The sequence below is a fragment of the Dermochelys coriacea genome, chromosome 5 (assembly GCF_009764565.3).
Source record: "Dermochelys coriacea isolate rDerCor1 chromosome 5, rDerCor1.pri.v4, whole genome shotgun sequence".
In the NCBI taxonomy this organism is placed as follows: Eukaryota; Metazoa; Chordata; order Testudines; family Dermochelyidae; genus Dermochelys; species Dermochelys coriacea.
In genome coordinates this window covers 1,744,942-1,761,462 of record NC_050072.1, presented here as the reverse complement: position 1 = coordinate 1,761,462, position 16,521 = coordinate 1,744,942, and the positions used below count along the sequence as shown (strand labels likewise).

At 48.2% G+C, this 16,521-nt stretch overlaps 1 protein-coding gene across 1 annotated transcript in view; it reads left to right on the top strand.

The window, feature by feature from the left end:
* The window catches only part of LOC119856188 (phospholipid-transporting ATPase ID-like), a 133,727-nt gene that overhangs the window by 36,215 nt on the left and 80,991 nt on the right, over nt 1-16,521 (top strand). The window contains 1 exon segment of the mRNA XM_038403408.2: nt 5,890-5,948. Within this exon segment, the coding sequence (XP_038259336.1) occupies nt 5,890-5,948 (59 nt within the window).

Here is a 16,521-nt window from a genome sequence, read left to right as displayed (position 1 = left end):
TAGAAGACCGGATGGACAATTATATTTATAGCTGCTTTTTGGCATGAGTTTAAAGTTATTCACTCCAGATGTTGTTCTGTGGCTTAGCTCCTAAATCTCTCTGCCTGAAAAAGCAGCCACTTTCCCAGAGACTCGGTTGCTGTGGTTAGACCAGGGCCTGGGCCCTGGGCTACAGTTACATGTGGTTAGTTTCCAGTGAATGAAATGCTAGAGAGGATTGTTTGTCATTGTTTTCAGCAGCAGTGACCTGGTAATCTGAAGTACAGTCACTAGCACTGACTTTCATTCTTTCTTTTCAGTGACTCCAGTCATCTAGAGTACTGTGTCCAGTTTTGGGCCCCACATTACAAGAAAGATGTGGAAAAATTGGAAAGAATCCAGTGGAGGGCACCAAAAATGATTAGTGGGCTGGAGCACATGATTTATGAGGAGAGGCTGAGGGAACTGGGATTATTTAGTTGCAGAAGAGAAGAATGAGGGGGGATTTGATAGCTGCTTTCAACTACCTGAAAAGGGGTTCCAAAGAGGATGGATCTAGACTGTTCTCAGTGGTGGCAGATGACAGAACAAGGAGTAATAGTCTCAAGTTACAGTGGGAGAGGTTTATATTGGATATTTGGAAAAACTGAGGTCCCTTCCAACCCTGATAGTCTATGATTCTGTGAAAAGGAGCTGCGTGGCCTTAGAATTAGAAGGTCATTTCCGGCTGGGATCTGATGGGCAGCGTGTGGCACAGCACGGTGCGGCTCTCCTCTCCAGCCGTAGGATTTCGCTGCATTTGCTTAAGCTGGGGGAGAGAGGCCCTGAGAACTTCAACCTTGAGCTAAGGGGCGAAGACAAAGGGGCCATCTGAGACAGACATGCCAAACCTGCGAAAAAAATGCAGAAATTGGGCTTGTTTTTGGCTTAATTGGCTTGTGAGTTGCTTGTTGGCTAGTTTGTGGTTTGTTTGGCTTGTAGCTTGTTGAAGTTTGTTGCTTCTTTTTTTTTTTGATCGGCCCGGCAAGGGGGGGGCAAGCGGGGGAGAGAGTCAGGGGTGCACACTGGGCCCATCACAGTCCCAGACTGCAGGCCGGGGGGATCTAGTCACGTAGAGTGTTGGGGTTCTTAGGGATTGGTTTGTTCTGGCCTTGTTTTGAAATGGGATTAGCTTGATTTCTGGCTTATTGTGAAAGTTGGGGTGCTTATTTACCATGTGAAATGGTGATCTGGGAAGAGGCCCCGGGAACTAGCAGCCACTAATTGCAGTGAGCAGTATGTGGCTGCTGTGGATAGGGTCCCTGGGTTGGAACCCTGCATAGTAGGCACTCCTGGGTTCCTTCCCAGCCACCGGCAAAGTGGTGTAAACCCTGAGAAAGGGACAAGACTCCTTGGGGAGCCCAAGCAAAGGGCTGAGTTTACAGGGGCCAGGGCGGAAGACCCTTGGTGAGGGTAGACAGACAGTTTTGTTGGACTCTTTGGGGTGCCAGGAGTGGGGAAAGGCCTGAATATGGTACTCAGCAGCTGGAGACACTCAAGAGGAAAGTGGGTGTCCGTCCCCCCCGGTTACAGGGATTCAATTAAGTTATTTTAGTTTTTTGTTTATAGCACTCATCGGAGAGGTTTCAGTGGCCCCTGTTCCCTGTTGCACAAGGGAAAGCAGAGTTGTTAAAGCAAATGGTTGTAATTTGCTCTGTGAATTAGTGGTAGCTGCTGTCTATAGACAGTGACATGTCTGGAACTCCCAAGAGAGGAATTTGAAGAAATGTGGAGGATGTTCCTTACTCCTACAAAACAATGTGCAATGCCAGTTCAGGAGCATCTGTTCAGCCTGGAAAAGGATCATTGCTGGGAGTGGCACAGCTAGTTTGCTTTAGGAGCCACACCTCTTGGGCAAAAGATAACGCACAACTTCCAGCTCTTTAGCCTTGTCCTTATCTCCTCGAGAGTCAGTGTGATATGGTTACTAGCAGATCATGTTGGCTTATGGAACACAATAGCAGATAACACATTGGCTGGTGTGCATTGCTCCCCTATGCTGGTAAAATAGGAACTCACCTGGGTGTCATAGGCACTATACAGCTAATGGAGATTCTCTCTTTGCTGAAGTGGGGGAGGCCTGTCTTTTGGGTGGGATGGTGGAAATGGGTGAGGTGCCTGTTAGTCTTTTAACTTTTGCAACTGTACCTGCAGTGTCTGCACCCCTTCACACCACCCTTGCAAGTATTTCCAGTAGAGACCATAACAGTTTGGGCCATTTTCAAAAGTGGCCTTTGATTTTGTTTTGGGGAGCAACATCTTGGGGTCCCAAAAACAGAGATCACTGTTCAACTTTGGCCTGTAGAAATAGCTATGATGTGCAGTGTTAAAGTTCCTGTGGCAACCCAGGAAGCTTTCAGTCTGCTTTGGGTGCCGACTGAGCAGTTGGTGCGGTGCCTGGAGGAGAGGGCGGTGGTGGAGGGACCTAGACTCAGCTGTCCTTCCAGTCTGAGGTTCAGGCGGCCTTTGTTTCTTGGGAAGGTTTACGAAGCCCTGCTGTTTTCTATTTCTACCTCACAACAAGAAAAGCACAACCCAAACAACCACTGTTGCCAGCTTCTGGCACTCTCTCCTAGTGAGCGTCTGCCTGAGGAATGGTTTCAGAGGGGTAGCCGTGTTAGTCTGTATCAGCAAAAACAACGAGGAGTCCTTGTGGCACCTTAAAGACTAACAAATTTATTTGGGCATAAGCTTTTGTGGGCTAAAACCCACTTCATCAGATGCATGGAGTGAAAAATACAGTAAGCAGAATATATATTACAGCACATGAAAAAATGGGAGTTGCCTTTCCAAGTGGGGGGTCAGTGCTAATGAGTCAATTCAGTTAAGGTGGAAGTGGCCTATCCTCAACAGTTGACAAGAAGGGGTGAATACCAAGAGAGGGAAAATCATTTTTGTAGTGCTAACGAGGCCAATGCAATCAAGGTGTCCAATTTCCAACAGTTGACAAGAAGGTGTGAGTATCAGCAGAGGGAAATTAGTTTTTGTAGTGACCCATCCACTCCCAGTCTTTATTCAGGGCTAATTTGATGGTATCCAGTTTGCAAATTAATTCCAGTTCTGCAGTTTCTCGTTGGAGTCTGTTTTTGAAGTTTTTATGTTGAAGAACTGTCACTTTTAAGTCTGTTATTGAGTGTCCAGGGAGATTGAAGTGTTCTCCTATTGATTTTTGAATGTTACAATTCTTGATATCTGGTTTGTGTCCATCTATTCTTTTATTCCACTTCCTGGATACTAAGGTGAAAATAAGTGATGGTCACATAAACACCACCCTATACTGGAAACCTACTGACCGCTATTCTTACCTACATGCCTCCAGTTTTCATCCAGACCACAGCACACAATCCATTGTTTACAACCAAGCTCTATGATATAACCGCATTTGCTCCAACCTCTCAGACAGAAACAAACACCTACAAGATTTCTATCAAGCATTCTTCAAACTACAGTACCCACCTGGTGAAGTGAAGAAACAGATTGACAGAGCCAGAAGAGTACCCAGAAGTCACCTACTACAGGACAGGCCCAACAAAGAAAGTAACAGAACGCCACTAGCCATCACCTTCAGCCCCCAAATCTCTCCAGTGCATCATCAAGAATCTACAACCTATCCTGAAGGACGATCCCTCACTCTCACAGACCTTGGGAGTCAGGCCAGTCCTTGCTTACAGACAGCCCCCCAATCTGAAGCAAATACTCACCAGCAATCACACACCTCACAACAAAAACACTAACCCAGGAACCAATCCCTGCGACAAACCCCATTGCCAACTCTGTACGCATATCTATTCAAGGGACACCATCACAGGACCTAATCACATCAACCACACTATTAGAGGCTCATTCACCTGCACATCTACCAATGTGATATGTGCCAGCAATGCCCCTCTGCCATGTACATTGGCCAAACTGGACAATCTCTACACAAAAGAATAAATATATATTCTGCTTACTGTATTTTACACTCCGTGCATCTGATGAAGTGGGTTCTAGCCCACAAAAGCTTATGCCCAAATAAATTTGTTAGTCTCTAAGGTGCCACAAGGACTCCTCATTGTTTTTGCCTGAGGAATGGAGCTCTCTCTCCAATGAGATACCAGGCTCCTTCCTCTGGTGCTGCACACACACATTGAACTCCCAGCTTTGCCTGGAAATGTTGAATTCAGACCACATGTTTGAGGTGCGTCTCCCTGTCAGAGCCTTTGTTCCCCAGAAGGAAGCTCTACACAGGCCTGGGTGACCTTGAGGATGGCCAAGCTGGCAGAGTAAGGAATGCAGCCCGGCTTCTTAGCTGCGCTGTGATCAGGATCCAGCGAAAGCGCAAAGGAGCTCTCCATATAGCCCTCTGCAGATCTGGCTCCTTCCTCCCCTTTGCAGTCCCCATGCAGGCTACTCCCAGTGGCCCTGAAGAGAAGGAGAGAGAGGAGTCCAGGAACTGGGAGCTTACTCTTAGCCTCTGAAATGTCAGCAGGTGTCACAGCTTTTGCCAGGCTCCCTGCTCCATGTTTTCCCGTTCCTAGTGTAAAGTTCCCGTTGTGGGGATATCAGCTAGCTCCCCTAACTCTCTGGGCTGCTCCCCACCTTGCAGTATCCGTCAAATAGATTCTTGCCTGGCATCCAGCTAGGCAGACCCTGCCCTCTGTAGGATGCTGCTGGCTGTGGTCAACATCTCCGATGCTGCCCAGGTTCCTAAGTGTACAGTGCTGGGCACTGAGGATCTGGGCAGCAGCACTGCCCATGCTTAGGCTGGATTTCCTTTGTAACATCTTCTTTAGTAACAGCTCGCTCTTCTGTGCACATGGCTTGTTTGAGCCTGGCTGTCTAACCACACAATGTTTGGTTAAATGATGCTGTTCTAGCTATTCCGCGGAGCTGAATGTTGTTTCACTTTTCCCAAGCCCTGCCCACGCTCTGCTCCAGCATTTCTGTTGGTTTTTGATTTCTTAAGGTTTTACCATCTCTTATTTTCTTTATGATCATTTATCTCTTTGCAGCATTTACTGTGGGACTCAGCTCAGAATCCCCAAGGAGGGATTCAGAGCAGCCCTAACTGTATAAAAGGAATGCAGCAAGTGTTCTGAAATAGCCTTCTCTAGGTGTGTTGCTTAGATCTGCCCAGTGACTAGTGGAGAACGTTTTATGGAGGGGAGTGTGACTTAGTGGTTAGAGAAGGGGAGCGGAAACCAGGACACCTGTTTTCTATTCCTAGCTCTGCCTCTGACTCCCTCTGTGAGCTTGAGAAGGTCATGCTGACTGCTCTGTGCCTCAGTTTCCCCATTGTAAAATGAGGCAAAAGAATTTTTCTGTCTCACTAATTTCTGGTGAATGAATTACTGTTTAAAGCATTTGAGTTCCTTGAATGAAAACATCTCTGCGAGCTGATTGTTATTACACTGTGATGCCCTGCCATAGTACACACTCCAGTAGTGGTACAAAATTAACAATAGAGCTAGGGCACCAGCTTGTCAAGATTTTTGTGGAGGGAGGTTGGGAGCTTGAATCCCACTTGTCTAGAACTAATCCTGAGCCTCCAGGGAAGCTAATATGATGGGTAGGAGATCAGCCTGTCCTACTGATGCCAATGCTGGGACCACAGTGAGGTATGTGATTGGAACGTGTTGGTGAATGAATGCCAAATCACTGTGACACCAATGCTCAGCACTAGCATCATGTCAAGTCAGTGTCTGCCACACACCACTAAGCCTGAGCACTGGGGTTCTGGTACACAGCTTGGGTCTCCCTGGCATTACTCTCCTAAAAGTCCCCTCTTCCTGCTGCTCCTTGATGCTTGTAATTATTCATTCTCCTCCTCCTCAAATAGCTATTAAGTTCTCCTTTGCTAAAATCTAATGTGTGTGTTCTTCTCTACAGAGGAAGAGAGGCACCTTCAGGCAAACAACCGGGACTTTAATCTGGAGTTCGAATATGCTGTAAGTAACAATCATACGTTTGATGCAGAACAATTGCCAGGGCTGCTTCATGGGACACCAGCTCACTTGCAAGTTTCCTTCCAATTGGAAGTGTATTGTGGGTATGTGGATTTGTTATGGTAGGGTCACTCATGCACATGCTGAGGAGCTCTTTATAAACAAAGTGCTGAAGTCTGTTTTGAAAAAAAAAATCATATAAAAATTTCTTGGACTTTATCAAAAGATCTAAATGAGGCTGGTCAATGTCTGTCCCTGGCAATCTTTCAGTAATGACATATGGGTGCACAGGGGAACCTGGTTGTTCATTAGAGTCAGGCACTGGAAGTTTCATCTCTGGCATCTGTCATGCAAGCAGGCACAAATAAAGGACCTGATCCTGCAAAACCATACCCTAGTGACTTCATACCCGTAGCTAGGCTCATTGAGCTCACTCAGTTAAATATGCTTGTTTGTAGGACTGGGCCCCAAGACTTTACAATAAGTTTCATGCTCATGGCAGCATGAACTGGATATTTTTCATTGTTTCTTTTTCATGCCTGGACCAAGCCAAACACTTGGGAGACTCACATGGGACATGACAGCTGCATGTACATTGAATGCACAATGTGTGCACAGGGTGAAATATGCAGGGGGCTAGGGCAAGGTCTTTATACCACTTCAGCCCTTCGGTCTTGGTGGTATGGATTGGGAAGGTGCATTTTATGCATGTGGGGCCTGGCAATGCAGGACTGGCTGTGCATTCCCAGCTTACAGGGCTTGGTGATCCAGGATTGGGAGGATGCCAGGCTGGGACAGGACACTGTGCTCACGGGGCTGGGATGAGGATGTAGGAGGGAGGGAGCCTGTCCTGTCTGTCCTAATGGCTTCTCCCATCTGCTCTGACGAGAAGTGAAAGGGGTGACCTATGCCAGCCCGATCCTCCTTTTCCTCCACCCCCACCCCGAGTTCAGAAGTGTGTGTGTGTGTGTGTTCATGCATGCCTGTCTGTGTGGGGGAGCAGACTTCTCTGGTTCTGACTCCCGGTCCATGTAGAGCCATCAATAGGATTAACTTCTGTAGATCTCTGGTTCCCAGCGTGCCAGTTGCACGTCTGTAGATTTGCAAATAGCCGAGGGCAGGGAGAGAGCATGTAAATCTCTGAAGAGCTGCCATGAGAGTCCATTGGGTTAGGTGAGGAGGTGCACACTGGTAAGCAGATGGCTGCAATATCATCTGCTAAATGTGGTAGTGAATTTCTGTAGCCCTGCCCCAGACATTAGTCTGACGTGTCACATGGCCCAGCATCCCTGGAGCCCAGCATAGACTGCAGCTGAGAAATTCTAGAAGAATGTCTAGAAAGCCCAAGCCCTGGAGCATGCCAGAGTGGAGGGAAACCATAAAGCTGTCCCGAAACCATGCTAGCGCAGTCTGACTTGCACAGAGCTGCACATCATGCCCTGGGCTTTTTATTTCCAAATAAGTCCTGGTAAGTTTTCCGTTCAGTACATTCATTCAGTATGGAAAAGAGCTGGCCTAGCCCAGAGTGACTTCAGACCCTATTATTGGCATCTTGGGTGTGGCTGGAAAAGGAGGACAGAGAGGCTCCTGGCTCCTTCCCCACACTTTACACTTTATATTGTTTGCAGTGTAGTTGTAGCCATGTGGGTCCCAGGATGTTAGAGACAAGGTGGATGAGGGTATGTCTTTTATTGGACCAACTTCTGTTGGTGAGGGAGACCAGCTTTCAAGCTGCACAAAGCTCTTCTTCAGGACTATTCCAGCTAAATAAGAGCTGGAACAAATTGCTTAGCATAAGCAGTTAACACACATTCTAAGGCACCCCTCAAGGTGAAGCAGCCCATTAACATCCCTGCGGTCATAGGACAAAAAAGGGGGAGGGGGGCTTCTAAACTTTTCATGAGTAGGAACAGGAGCCTGCAATCCAGGTAAAGACTCAAATCCTGGCCTCTTGGGTCTGTACAGATGGTACAGACTTCAAAGAGAAACTGCAGAACTAAAATTCATTTGCAAATTTAACACCATTAATTTGGGCTTGAATAGGGATTGGGAGTGGCTGGCTCATTACAAAAGCAGCTTTGCCTCTCCTGGAATTGACACCTCTTCATCTATTATTGGGAGTGGACTACATCCACGCTGATCGAATTGGCCCTGTCAACACTGGTTCTCCACTTGTGAGGTAACTCCCTTCATGTGTCGTCATATAATGCCTGCATCTGTAATTTTCACTCCATGCATCTGAAGAAGTGGGGTTTTACCCACGAAAGCTTATACCCAAATAAATCGGTTAGTTTTTAAGGTGCCACCGGACTCCTTGTTGATTTTGTGGATACAGACTAACACAGCTACCTCCTGATACTGAACACCGTGACACTGCAGCAGCCAGGGGTGCAGCGCTGAGGGGAGGAGCCTGGGATCCTGCCTGCCACAGAGCACTGCTCTGGGATAGTGCAAGAGCGGGCTCAACGGGAGCGAGACAATGTACTGTGGGTCTGCGATTGTGTGGGCCTAGGGATGCAGAAAGGCATCCGCTGCTGCTAAAATCACTGGGCGATAGCATATGCAGCCCAGAGCACATGGCTTTTATGTTTATGCCACATGATCTGTTTATGGAGCGAACACAACAGGTTGAACTGAGGAAGCTTCACTGTGCCATTCAGCTGCTTGGGGCCAGTGGGCTCCACAGCTGACATGGGCACCTTCAGGGAGGACCAGAGGGTAGTAGCCATTCCTCCCTGTGGCCCATATTGACTGGCACTGGTGTTGGCTCTCAAGCCCAGGAGTTTTACCAGCTCTCTGGGCACAAGAAAAGTTGCGCTGGTAGCTCCTGCGTGATAGAAGGGCCAGCTAGGACAGACTAGAATGAAACCTGGTAATTCAGCAAAGAGCTTAAGAAGAGTTGTAGCAGTGGGCTTTCTGTTTGAAGTTTGCAGCCGTGGGCAGGGTTCATTTGACTCTTTTATAGCTTAATAGGGCCATAAATTACAGTTATAGAATAGGTTCTGTGTCTGGTCTGGGAGCACAGCCAGCAAGACTGTCATGGTTTCCTAGGGGCAGTGTGTTCTCCCCAAGGAGTTGAGAGAGGTTAGAGGAGGAACTGTGCAAATATGGATTTGAGGGATTGTTGTATTCCAGACAAACACCCGAGTTGCATGGGGGCAGACAGCGGTCTGTGGGTTTAAGCCCTTTATCAAATGGAATGGTTCCTCCTGGCCTGACATCCCCAGGATAAAGACTGAGCAAAGGGTGGGAATGTCTTGTCCTTGTTTAGACTTATTGAGGGCTGGGCAGCTGGACTGTGCTGCAAAGCCAAGCCTGAGGTGGGTATCCTGGTAGTTATCTCCCTTCTGCAGCGTGTTCTCCTCCTCCACACTCTGTGGAACAGTCATGCAGGAAGATGTGAGTGCGGAGCTGAGGAGGGTGAGAAATTCAGCTGCATGTGGAGCAAGACCAGACTGTTTGCAGAGTTATAACACTGGGCCATCCTAACGTCAGTCAAGACTCCTCCATAGTCTCAAAAGAGCTGTCAGGAATGGGATTTCCCACTGTTTCAGACAGGCCCCAGTAACATACCCAAGGGAGCGCTCTGACCTGTTGCACTTGGACTTCCAGAAAACTCTTGGTCACCCATCCCCACACAGATCAACTTCACTCCCAGGAAATGTGGCAAGAGGGCAAGCTACTGGCAGGGCCCTGGGGGCTTCAGCTACTGGAATGGTGTAAATCCCAGCAGGGGAAGGGAGTGTGGTACAAGGCGGGGCTGAATTAGGACTGATGGAGTGAAATTAAAGAAGAGAAAAAATAGGTTGACTATGAAAGAAAACCTCCTACCAGGGAGGTGGATCAGCCTGGGCAAGTGTCACTCGAAGGGCAGGTGGAACGGGAAGGCTCACCCATCGGTTATGTGACAGACCCAGGCCAGTTGGGTACAGCAGAGGAGCAGAAGGCAGATCTGCTGGCCACTGGATTAAAGTTTTCTGTTCCCTGACTGACCAGAGCAGGGGCTGCTCCAGGCTAATGAGAACACCTGACTCCAATTAACCTGCAAAGAGTCAAGTGAGGCCATTAAGCTAATGTGACCACCTGACTCTAATTAAGGCCCCTCTGATAATATCAAAGGGCTCACTCCAGTCAGGCCGGGAGGAGCCAGGGGAGAGGAAGTGTGGTTGAAGGGCTGGTTAATGAAGACACCCTCAAGTCACTAGTAAGGGAGCCCTCAGGTAAGGGTGAAGCAGGGAGAAGCAGGAGAGCAGTGGGGAAGTGGCCCAGGGAAATGTAGCAACTCTGGCAGTAAAAGGTTGGCTGCCAACAGCTGCTACCATTAGGGTCCCTGGGCCAGAACCCGGAATAGAGGACAGGCCCGCGTTCCCCCCAACTCACCACTACAGAAACACCCCCTGGGAGGGGAAAACAGGCCCCTGTCAAGACAGGAAGCTAAACTGTTTTGGCATGAGGCCGTAGGAACAACAGAGACTGTGGGAATTCTCTCACCAACCTCCATTGCTGGCTTATGATGAAAAGGGCCAGTAGACTGTATCCCTGGTCCTAGAGAGAGACAGGCTACGTGGAGGGTTGCAGTGAGCCTCTGAAGTAGCATAAACCGCCTGGAAGCGCGGGACCCACAGGGACAAGGTTGGAGCTCTGACACAGTACATTTAACACTAGGCTGCACAAAGTGCTGCACAATGTGGTAGTGACCAGCAGCAGCAAATGGGAGTTTAGAGAGGGCGTGTGAGAGCCAGATGCACCTAACAAGTATTTTCTAAAACCCCCTTTCCCCCAGAAGAAAAAAATGCACCCTCAAACAAACAAACCCTTCAAGAGTAAAGATAACGCAGGCAGACATCCAGCAGCAGGGGGGGTATCCAGGTTATTGCACTGAATGCAGCATGTAGGATTACCTGCCTTGTGGATAGGTGGCATAAGTGTGCATTCGGTGCAAACAACTCTCATTCCTCCGAGACTGAGTACGGGCTCTTGAGACCAGAGTGGCTGAACTGGAGGAGCTAAGGGAGACAGAGAGATACATAGTTGAGACTTTCTGGGACACAGTTGAGTGGTCCCATCCCCAGTCTGACATCCTCAGAAAACTCAGTAATAATGCATATTGATTGGGATCATGTTACCTTAGGACCAGATGCAGAGATAAAATTTCTAAACACCATTAATGACTGTGTCCTGGAGCAGCCAGTCCCGGAACCCACAAAGGCAGAGGCAGTTCTTGATTTAGTTCTCAGTGAAGCACAGGATCTGGTTGAAGATGTGAATAGAGCTGAACTGCTCGATAACAGCAACCATAACGTAATTAAATTTGAACATGCTTGGTGGGGGAAATACCGAGAAAACCCTCCTTTTGACAGATCAATGCTACTGTGGTGGAACTGCGCAAAAATGAGGAGGCTAATTAAACAGAAATTAAAATGAACTGTCACAAGAGTGAAATGCCTGGAAGCTGCATAGAAATTTAAAAAAAACACAATCATAGAGGCTCAAACTATATGTATACCCCAAACTAAAAAAACAATGAGGACCAAAAAATGCCCTCTCCTCCACCCCCGGCTAACTAATAGAATAAAAGAGGCAGTTAGTGACAAAAAGACATCCTTTAAAAATTCAAAGTCAAGTCAGATGGAGGAAAATAGAAAGGAGCATAACCTTTGGAAAGGAGCATAACCTCTGGCAAGCCAAATGTAAAAGTATAATTAGGCAGGCTTAAAAGAATTGAAGAGCAGCTAGCAAAAGATACAGAAGCTAACAGCAATTTTATTTAAATATATCAGAAGCAGGAAGCCTACCAAACTGTCAATGGGGCAACTGGACGATGGAGGTGCTGAAGGAGCACTCATGGAAGATGAGGCCATTGTGTAGAAGCTAACAGAATTCTTTGTATTGGTCTTCACAGCTGAGGATGTGAGGGAGATTCCCGCACCTGAGCCATTCTTTTTAGGTGACAAATCTGAGGAACTGTCCCAGATTGAGGTGTCATTAGAGGCGGTTTTGGAACAAACTGATAAATTACGCAGTAAAAGTCATCAGGCCCAGATGGCATTCACCCAAGAGTTCTGAAAGAACTCAAATGTGAAATTTTAGAATTACTAACTGTAATAGGTAACCTATCGCTTTAATCAGCCTAGGGTCCAATCAGATTCACAGTCCATTGTGGTCAATTTCATGGTCACAGGATTTTAAAAATGTCATGGTAACCAGGAGGGTCCCAACCCAAAAGAGAGTTGTGGGGGGTCACAAAGTTGTTGGGGGCTTGCGGGATTGCCACTCTCACTTCTGCGCTGCCTTCAGGAACCCGGAGGTGGGTGTGATCTCCCCTCGAGAGCAGCCCGTGCAGGTGAAGAGGAGTCCTGTCCTGCTCCAGCCCCACTGAGACTAGCAGCTGGAGCCCAGTACACAATAGGAGCCCCTGGCTGGGGTACTGCCAGTCCCCTGCCATCCAGGAGCTAGATTTCACTGGGAAGATCTGATTGCACAGTCCGTGACCTGTTTTTTACGGCCATGAATTTGGTATGGCCCTACAGATGACTGATGGATAATTAATGTAAAGCCAATTTTTAAAGAAGCCACCAGAGGTGATACTAGCAATTACAGACTGGTAAGCCTCACTTCAGTACCAGGCAAACTGGTTGAAACTATAGAAAAAAACAGAATTATAAGACACAGAGATGAATATATGTTGGGGAAGAGTCAACACAACTTTTATAAAGGGAAATCATGCTTCACCAATCTGTTAGAGTTCTTTGAGGGGATCAACAAACGTGGACAAGGGGGATCCAGGGGATATAGTGTACTTGGATTTTGAGAAAACCTTTGACAAGGTCCCTCACCAAAGGCTCTTAAGCAAAGTAAGCCGTCATGGGATAAAAGGAAGGTCCTCTCATGGATCAGTAACTGGTTAAAAGATAGGAAACAAAGGGTAGGACTAAATGGTCAGTTTTCAGAATGGAGAGAGGTAAATAGTGGTGTCCCCCAGGGGTCTGTTCTGGGACCAGTCCTATTCAACATAGTCATAAATGATTTGGAAAAAGGGCTAAACAGTGAGGTGGCAAACAGTGAGATGATATAAAACTACTCAAGATAGTTAAGTCCCAGGCAGACTGCGAAGAGCTAACCAAGGATCTCTCAAACCGGGGTGACTACCAGAGGTCGATTATGATTTACTGAGGCCGTGGCCACAAATAACATTTGGGCCCCTCACACTCTGGGGTTCTAGGGGTGTCGGAACTGGGGGGGCTATGGCCCCACGCACTTTTTAACATGGGCAGGCAGAAAGCTCAGCCCCTGCTAGCAGCACCAGCCTCTTCCCAGTGGGAGAGGGCTGAGCAGGCCACCATGGGGCCCTGCTCCTCTTCACCCCCCCTCCCAGGCCCGTAAGAGCCATCCAGAGCCTGGGCCACTGTGGGGAGCTCCGGACCCTCCACCTATCCTAGGTGGAATGCCCCAGGGGGCAAGGACATGGGCTGGGTGCTGCTTTTGGGCAGATAGGACAGGTGGAGGGTGTGGAGCTCTTCACAGCAGCCCAGGCTCCTTGGGCAGCTCTTACCTTGACCCAGCTCCAGCTTCTGGCCTGGCTGGGGTCTCCGGGGGAAGAGGAGGAGCAGGGAGTGGGACTCTGCCTGAAAGAGGAAGAGCAGGGAGTGGGGCCACAGTTCTGGTGCTGGTGGCCCTCACCCCTTCTACACAGGTTCTGGCACTCCTGGGCCCCCCAAATTGGGTGGGGCCCCATGGACCCGTGTGTTAATCCACCATTGGTGATGGCAACAAAATGGTGGATGAAATTCAGGGTTGATAAATGTAAAGGAATGCACATTGTAAAACATAATTCCAACTATACCTATGAAATGACAGGGTCTAAATTAGTTGTTACCACTAAAGAAAGAGATCTTGGAATCACTGCGGATAGTTCTCTGAAAACATCCACTCAATGTGCAGCATTAGTCAAAAAAGGCTAACTGGATATTAGGAACAATTAGGGAAGTGCTAGATAATAAGACAAAAAATATCACAATGCCTCTATACAAATCCGTGATACACCCACACCTTGAATACTGCGTGCAGTTCTGGGTTCTGGGCAGCCCATCTTTAAAAAAAGATATATTTGAGTTGGAATAAATAAAGAGAACAGCAATAGGAATGATTAGGGGATTGAACAACTTCCATATGAGGAGAGATTAATAAGAGTGGGACTGTTCAGCTGGGAAAAGAGGCGACTAAGGTGGGGTATGAGAGAGGTCTGTAAAATCATGACTGGTGTGGAGAAAGTGAATAAGCAAGTGTTATGTTACCCTTCATGTAACATAAGAACCCAACGTCACCTAATGAAATGAATAGGCAGCAGGTTTAAAACAAACAAAAGGAAGTATTTCTTCACACAGCATACAGTCAACCTGCGGAACTCCTTGCTAGGGGATGTTGTGAAGGGCAAAACTATAACTGGGCTCAAAAAAGAACTAGATCAGTTCCTGGAGGATAGGTCCATCAATGGCTATTAGCCAAGATGGTCAGGGACACAACCCCATGTCTTGGGTGTCCCCATATCTCTGACTGCCAGAAGCTGGGACTGGGTGACAGGGGATGGATCACTTGATAAATTGCCCTGTTTTGTTCATTCCTTCTGAAACACCTGGCACTGGCCACTGTTGGAAGACAGGATACTGGGTAGATGGACTCTTGGTCTGACCCAGCATGGCCATTGTTCTGTTTTTACGTGCTGTAGGGACTATCATGCGTTAGCTTCAGGGACAGGGACTGGAGGATCTGGTAGGTCTCTTCCGTCTCTCTGTGTAAATGGTGATGGTACCCACTGGAGGGGAGATGACAAAGTACTTCTTATCCAGATAGTGTAGTGCCCCTTATCCACATCCTAGAAGGAAGTCCTAATGTTACCAACAGCGGGGAGGCCTTTTGCTGCTGTACAGGGGTGGGAGTTCCTGCAAACAAAGGTAGTACCATTTAGAGTGAATGGGCTGGCTCTGGGCATGGCTAAGCATGGCAGTGGTTTGTGGGATTCGTTGCAAAGACACAGGTTCATCATGAAACTTGTGCCCCCAAACTGGCCCAGGCCTGACATCTCTTTGGCCTTATGCTGCACAATGAGAGATCAGTGGCTTGAAATAACTAAAGCAAACCAAATTGTGTGCCGTGTCAACTGCAGAATTAAAAACAAACAGATATGCTTTATCCTGGCACCAACTAGGGGAACCGTAATGCCACCTATGATCCCACCCTAGTTAGAAATCGAGGTGAAGACTTGAGGTAGAAAGTAGCCTGAATGAAACAGACTGCAGGGACCCTTAGCACGGGAGTTAAAAATAGAGAAATTTGTCTCTTGTCTGCAGAAAGAAAGGGTCAGATGCCAATGCTGTGTTTACTCAATTCTCACATGGGCCAATTCCCACTGACAGCAGAAAGGGTTTTTCCTGCATAAGGATTGAGTGAAAATGAAGTAACGAGCTCAGGGCTTGATCCGGTGAGATTCAAGAGACTTTATTAAGGTTTATTTTGGAGGCAGCTTAGCCCCGCTGCCACTTTCCTGGTACAATGTCAGTGTGGATTCCTCCAGGGTGGACCTCCCCACCCCCCACACCCCCATTGAGCATCAGCTGATGGGCCTGTCTCATGATTGTTGTGACTTGGTTATACAGAGCGCGTGGAGGAGGAAATCTGCTTTGCAGGATTTTAGTGTTTGCTCTGACTCAGATTCTCCTTCCATTTCTCCGGCTTCACTTTGGAATTCAGCACAGCTGTGTGGAGACGTCACTGGGGGCTGCAAAAACAGCTCGGAAATTGGGTCTCCAAGAACTGGAAAGGAAATGCAGGGCCCCTGAGGCAAAGGCAAATTTCAGCTTGGGTCAGGAACTGATTCTAATATCAGATCAGTAACGAACAGGGAGCCCTCAATGTTCACCCCATAGCCAGTGTCTGTCCATCTGTCCCTCTGGTATCTGGGCTCTGTTTTTGTATTTCCACATCACCTGCTAAGGCCTCTAGAGAAGTCCGAGGGAGTCTTGTAACTGCCTGTGATGACTACATGTGGCACTGGGCCCAAGCCGCGGCTGGGACATCTCCTCTCTGTGCGCTGCTCTGGGAAGGAGGAGCAGAGCCAACACTCTCAGGACGCTAGAACGCTGCTTCCTGTGCCCCTGCGCCACGATTCCCGAATGGGAGCAAGTTGGGACTTCCACATGGGCCACCCTCGGCGAGTGCAAGCTGGCCGCAGCGTGTGCCCTTTGGTCCAGCACTGAGCCAGAAAACGCCGGTGAGCTATGGGCGCTGCGTCCGCGACACCTCCATCCCCAACGACTAGTAGTGGGGAAAGTGGCCGGGAAGCCAAGACTTTTGGCGCACTCTGCTCTGGAAGGGCTATCGAGCAGTTACAGCAGAGGGCAGACATCTCTTTCCACGTCTAGGAAGGAGTCTAGTTGTCACAGCAGGAGCCTAGGAAACGGGGCACTCTTGGGATTTGTTTGTGGTGCTGGGATGGGTTGGGGGGCATATGGCCTCATAGTTAGAACAGGCGACTGGGAGACAAGGTTCCTGCCTTCTACTCCTGGCCCCATCACTAACT